This window comes from Polyodon spathula, chromosome 17 (assembly GCF_017654505.1).
Source record: "Polyodon spathula isolate WHYD16114869_AA chromosome 17, ASM1765450v1, whole genome shotgun sequence".
Classification (NCBI taxonomy): Eukaryota; Metazoa; Chordata; class Actinopteri; order Acipenseriformes; family Polyodontidae; genus Polyodon; species Polyodon spathula.
Window position 1 is genome coordinate 35,421,081 of NC_054550.1, and position 6,510 is coordinate 35,427,590.

At 44.9% G+C, this 6,510-nt stretch overlaps 1 protein-coding gene across 1 annotated transcript; it reads left to right on the top strand.

The window, feature by feature from the left end:
• Window positions 1–620: 620 nt before the first annotated feature.
• Window positions 621–5,210, top strand: LOC121330156 (prostaglandin E2 receptor EP2 subtype-like). Its single transcript, XM_041276463.1, has 2 exons — window positions 621–2,193; window positions 3,407–5,210. Exons 1-2 carry the CDS (start codon window positions 1,378–1,380, stop codon window positions 3,698–3,700), a joined length of 1,110 nt encoding a protein of 369 aa, XP_041132397.1. The 5' UTR covers window positions 621–1,377; the 3' UTR covers window positions 3,701–5,210.
• The last annotated feature ends 1,300 nt before the right edge of the window (window positions 5,211–6,510 follow it).

A 6,510-nucleotide genomic window follows, 5' to 3' on the forward strand; every position in this document is an offset into this window, starting at 1 on the left:
TACCAGCACAAGCAATAAACACGGGGAATGTGGAGGAGGAGCGTTTGTTATAGTCTGTCTGTTTGATGAACTCATGATTCATTGCATTGCATTGACCGCCAACTACCGCGTATGTTTTGTTTCTTGCGTGGATTATTTTCCATTTAAAGTTGAAACTGGGACCTGGTTAAGGTGTATATCGTTTACCGGTATTCTCCAGTCTGTGGAATAGGGGCATGTCACCATCCCTTATTACCACCACAATGAAACCAATGCCACAATATAATGGGAGGCAACGAGGACCTGCTCCTGGGCAGACCACCTGGTAATTATTAAGATACAGTCCGGAAGATGGAAGAGTATTAATGCAATAAACTGCAGACCAGGTCACTCTACAGACACAGTACAACCCAATCAGCACCACTCTCTCTCTCTCTCTCTCTCTCTCTCTCTCTCTCTCTCTCTCTCTCTCTCTCTCTCTCTCTCTCTCTCTCTATATTTCTCGTCTATATATACATAGCCATATATAATATATATTATATATATATATAGATCTCGCATACACCCGTTCCACCCGTTAGCTAGACAGCTGCCGTGACTGACAGGTTGTATTTTCATAAGGTATTTGCCTGCTCTTTCTAGTTTCTGTTCTCGCATAACTTCGGCAGTCTGTTTTGGGGAAGGGGGTGGCGGCAGACGTGTGACGTCATCCCATTTTTGCGGTAGGAGAAAAACTTCAGGTCGGACTGTCGCCTCACGGAACACATGGCTCTCATTCTCTTGCCTTGAAAGTTGCGCCGGTGCTCTGAAATAACTTTTTAATTTAATTGTTTTAATTTATTTTATGAAGTTGCCACTACATCTTTGAATCAAGATCGCTGGGACGACTGATTTACGGAGTTAAAAACCTGGATTATTGTTATTACTAATAAATAAAGCAAAAAAAAAAAAAAAAAAAAAAAAAAGAGAGAGAGAGAGAGAGAGAGATCTAGTTCTCTAGAGAGAGAGATCTAGTTCAAGAAGCTGGACAGAAATCTTTGGATTTTATATCTTCGTGGTTTCAACATTCAGCAGCGAGGGGTCTGTTTGTATCCCCCACGTAGGACCGCTTATTGATAAGACCTGATATCTTGAGTATGGGGTTCACTTTCGCTTGCTGAGGAATTAATCGGGGTATTCGTGGCAGTCGTAAGGAAAAGGATTGCCAGCATCTCGTTCTACTCGCAAAGAAAAGTTAACCGCTCAGAACTTTATATTTTTTACTGTTCATTACGCAATTATATTAAAAAGAGGACAGTTACAGCGAAGAAGTCAGATATTACAACAAGGTTAAACAACGCGTGTTTGTTTGTTTGTTTGTTTGTGTTACAAGACTAATAGCCTGCTGTAATACTAGAAATGACAGAAGGGAACCCCAATAACTGCCACAACAGCACGTCAGTGTCGGGGGGGTACAGTCCGGTCACCAGCGCTGCGATGTTCACGGCTGGGGTGGTGGGCAATGTGATCGCCCTCTGCCTTCTGCGAATCCCACAGAGGAAGAGGAAACACAAACACCGGGTGTACCTGTTCCACATCCTGGTGACCTGCCTGGTGCTGATGGACCTCCTCGGGACCTGCCTCATCAGCCCGGTGGTGCTGGCCTCTTACAGCCTCAACCAGACCCTCGTTAACAAAGACCTGGAATGCGGGGCGCTGTGTAAATATTTCGCTTTCACCATGACGTTTTTCACCTTGTCCACCATGCTCATGCTGTTCGCCATGGCCGTGGAACGGTTACTTTCTATTGGGTGCCCTTACTTTTACCAGAGACACATCACCAAGCGCTTCGGATACATAGCCATCCCGGTCACGTACTCGACCTGCCTGCTCTTCTGCTTGCTAGCCATCATGGGTTTCGGAGAGTACGTGCAGTACTGCCCAGGGACCTGGAGTTTCATCGACATGAACGCCCACACCCGGACCAACAAGGTCTATTCGTTCGTCTTCGGCAGCGTAATGCTCGCAATCATCTTCTCCATCCTCCTGTGTAACGTCTTTGTCATGGTTAATCTAATATTCATGCACAGACGACACAAGCGCCGCCGCGGTTCCGCTATCCCCCGGGGCAGGACGGGCAGGGGCGCCGCGGTCTCCCTCACCGAAGAAGTGCAACATGTGATCCTGCTGGCCTTCATGACAGCCTGTTTCATGATTTGTTCGTTGCCCTTCACGGTAAGCAGTTACTACTTGGGGTACTTGACCCCTTTAGAAGCTTAACGTGGCGTGTATTTGAAACGTTGCCAGATGGTGAGGTTTGGCTCTGACTTTCCCTTGCTGCTCATCATAGTGTTTTATGTATGTATGTGTGGGTGGATGGATGGGTGGATGGATGGATGGATGGATGTGGTGCAGTACCTCCCAGTTTGTTTTCTTGCTCTAGGGTTTACTTTTTGTTTTTTTTCCCACAGCAGCAGAAACATTGCTAATTGGCCTCCAGATCACCCTGCTTATGAGAGTCACTATGTGAGACCTGCTATCAATCATGCAGAGCAGCAGTATTTTCAGGGAGCAGTCAGGGCTAATGATGTGCAATCTTGCTTCCTTTGGTTTAGTCTCCTCTCCGGAAATAGCAACAGACTAAAAGCATTGAACCCTTCACCTCATTGACTAAGGGATGCTCTGTTTAAAATACACAGCTGTGTACAGTGCTTGCCCTTACAATGCTATAGCCGGGAGCCGTAGTTACAAGACCATGCTATTAGCATTCCGCCTTATAACCAGTATAAAAGGGCTACTGTAATGACATTTACATGGTAACTACAGACATCACAGAACATACAGGGGGCCTGCCCCACAGGACAGGAGCGGGCATACTAAACCAAGCCCAAATACTAGTATAGTATTAACAAGGCGTTCTGTGATGTGCGTAGGCATGGCATTTCTACGCTTTCTAGACAGCGAAAAAGAATGCAGAACTCCCACATGGTTTAAATAGGCTAATCACTTCAGACTCAGAGGAAAGAACTGTGAAACAGCTTCATGAGTCACAATGTGATGAAAGCAAGGAGGTGATTCGCACTTTGCTGTGTCCCAGAAGTACCTGGGAGCCAGGTTTCCCCCCGGCAGGATTTGGGTGTGTGTTTGTGGAATTGATTTGATGAAAAGTGTCAAGGAGGAGTTTCTGGGGAATACTATGGAAATGTTTAGCATCCCGGCGCCATCAGCACGTCTCTGTTTACTCTCTGTTGCTGGCTTCTTTATCAACAAACCTTTTTTTTACTCCATTAAGAGAAAAAAACAAAACCAGGAGTCGTTTAAGTAACTCCTCAGGAGTTAAAGCTTTGCCCTCTTATTTAAAAAAGTTAACAGCCCTGGTTTGCCCAAACATGCTTTACTTTGCACTTCAATTAGCTAAACACCCCTTTGTTTTTTTTTTCTTTTTCAGATACAAGCGTACATCCACCACTTTTACCCAGCCGAGAATCATGAAATGGACCTGAGGGCACTCCGGTTTCTGTCCTTTAACTCCATCATTAACCCCTGGGTGTTCATCATTCTCAGCCCTTCGACCTGGCGGGTCTTCATCAACATGCTCCGCAGGTCCCCGACCTCCAGAAAACAGGAAGGGGTGCAGGCCTCGGTCATCCTGCAGAGCAAGAAACAAAACCAGCTGGAACTGAGCAGCAAGACGCCTTGGAAGGGGGCCTCTGCCCCAGACAACCAGAACCCAGCTGTTTAAGTTTCAGGGTTATTCTTGTCTTGTATATAAAGCTGCTACACTTAATTGACAGGCCAGTGCTGTTCAGATAAACTCAGGGATAAACACCAGCAGTCGGCAATGGCATCAGGCACGCACAGTATACTGTATTCCGATGGACCGAAGCCAGATCTATCAAACCTACAGGCTCTAACAGCAGGAATGTAGACAAAGCAAAAATCGCTAGTTTACGCTACAGAGATAACTCAGGAATGCCGAAGCATTCCCTTGGATTCCTCAGGCTTTGTAACTTCGAGAAGTGTTTCTATTGTACAGAAGAAAATCATGCTGATGGAGCAAAGAGCTTTGGGAATGTCCATCATCTGGACATGGGGGGGGGGGATGTATAAGGAAGCCACAGACAAAAGTCTTTCCTTCCAAGCAAAGTGAACCAACATCTCAGAGCCCAGTATGCATCCTCACTATGAGCCAGTCAGCATGTACAGTCCTAATGAGGACTGAAGAGCAGCGTCTGAGATTGCATTGGTTCACAGCACGAGCCCCCCTTCCAGTGAGAAGGGATGGAAGTATCACTCCAGCTCCTCACTGCAACAGGGAAATGCCAGCATAATCTATGTCTTATTGTGACGACCTAAATAGCTGCGTTTTTCAATAACTTTATAGCTGATGGAATGGGTCCTTGCAAGTATAGGTTACCTTTGATTGAAGTATGGATAGATAATTCTAGAATGATTAGGATAGAATTGGAAATGGATGCCACCTGTTCCTGACAGGACTTGAATAAGAACAAGGTGCACAGACTGGTCCACTGTGACCCATAGATTTACTACTGGAGATCAGATAGGGGCACCAGCATAGCTGAGACACAGAGACCTCTTTCACACAATGAGCATCCCTGGCATCTCTATCAGTTCACAGCGGTCTTGACGACATGTACATGGAGAACTATTAGGAGCAGTATCCAAAGCAAGGAGATATAACACACTGATTCTGCTGATTATCACTGAGGTGGAAGAAAGAAAAGGGAGGCGTTTTACTACAGCCTGCGTCACAGAGGAACTGAATTCCCCGCCACCCCTACAAACACGAAACGCTTCTCCTCAGACCACTGGAATGGAAAAGCAAGGAGATATAACACACTGATTCTGCTGATTATCACTGAGGTGGAAGAAAGAAAAGGGAGGCGTTTTACTACAGCCTGCGTCACAGAGGAACTGAATTCCCCGCCACCCCTACAAACACGAAACGCTTCTCCTCAGACCACTGGAATGGAAAAGCAAGGAACATTTTTTTTCCGTAAACATTATTCTGCCAGGTTCTGTTTATTTGGTGTACGGGGGAAAAAAAAAAACAGCACTGAGTAGGAAGATGAGCCCTTGGAAAGAGATGGGCCCCCTGCCGCTCAGAGCAGCGATGTCTCTTGTTGATTGAATGAGATAGACTGGTGGATTACAGAGATGGCAATAAGACTCCCATTGCACAGCAGTTTGATCTGTTCCTGGTTTTATGAGTTTAATAAGACACACCTGAGTTGTTACCTATACACTGTGGCTAATCAAGCTGGTAGTAAAACCTGGAATGGGTGACACTGCTATGCAGTAGGAGTCTGGTTTCCATCCCTGAGTTAGTATTGCGGCTGACCAATACTAGTACATTAGTACATATACTGCAAGTGTAACCTTCAGTGCCAGTGCAAAACCTGTCCTGTACAGTGTTATTTCTACCTAATGCTGCACACCAAACACTGCAAGCATTTCTTGTAATAATTGATTGCATCCCTGCTTCTTGTTTTAAGAGGTTAGTTGCCCAGGTTGGGAGCGTGGGTGTCAGTGTATCTCAATGGGAGAGCTGTTGCATGCCGCTGACCTACAGCAGCAAAAAGGATTCAAATGAGGTCGAACCCTAAATATATCCTTTTTTTTTCATCTTATTTGTCCAAGGTTTTTATAACATTAAAAAAGATAATGAAAATAATTCAAGAAATAATTAATATCTGCAATTTAAAAACAAACAAACACACACACTGTCTGATCCTCTTAATAGAGTGAACACACTGTCTGATCCTCTTAACAGAATGAACACACACACTCTTAATAGCGTGTCCGGTGTGCTCGAGGCAGGGCAACAAAGGGTTACATGGACTGTTGTTGTTGTTTTTGTACAGTAACAAGCAATCTGTGCACTTCAGAACACTTTAACTCCCCTTCCCTTTTCACCTCAATACATTTTCCACTTCCTGTCGTGGAATCTGTGGGACAGAGTTCAATTAGTGTGTCCAAGTTGTTCTTACTATCCATATAACAATATCTTGATGTGCAAAACAGGATAGGGTTTTGTCCTGGGCCTTAAAAAAATGTTTCAAAAGAAAAATCCCAGGCAAAGTGTTGCACATGTCTTTAAAGTACAAGACAAGCAGACCTGCAAGTGCAGCATCGCCTGGTGTTCTAACACTATGTTGTATACTGAGGGAAGGCAAGTTTGAAATGTACCATTGCTGCAAGCATGGCATTGATCTACAGAGCAGAGAACCTCATCCCTGCTCAGTAAGGGTGCAGCAAAAAGAAATCATTCTTTCCTGGTACAGAAAACAGCATTACCAAACCGCACCCTGATGCAGAGCTAAATCAAACTGTATCTCAACAGAGAATTGCACCCGAGAGGGGACCAATACACACATCAGCAAAGTGCCTGCCGGACACAATGCTGTTTATAGCTCTTTTTAAATCCATGACATAGAGTTGTGTTGCTGTTAAATTGCTGGTATGCTGTAGAATCGAATGACTGATGTGTCTTTGTATTGCGTATTTTGTATGGCTGTCCAGGGAATGTCA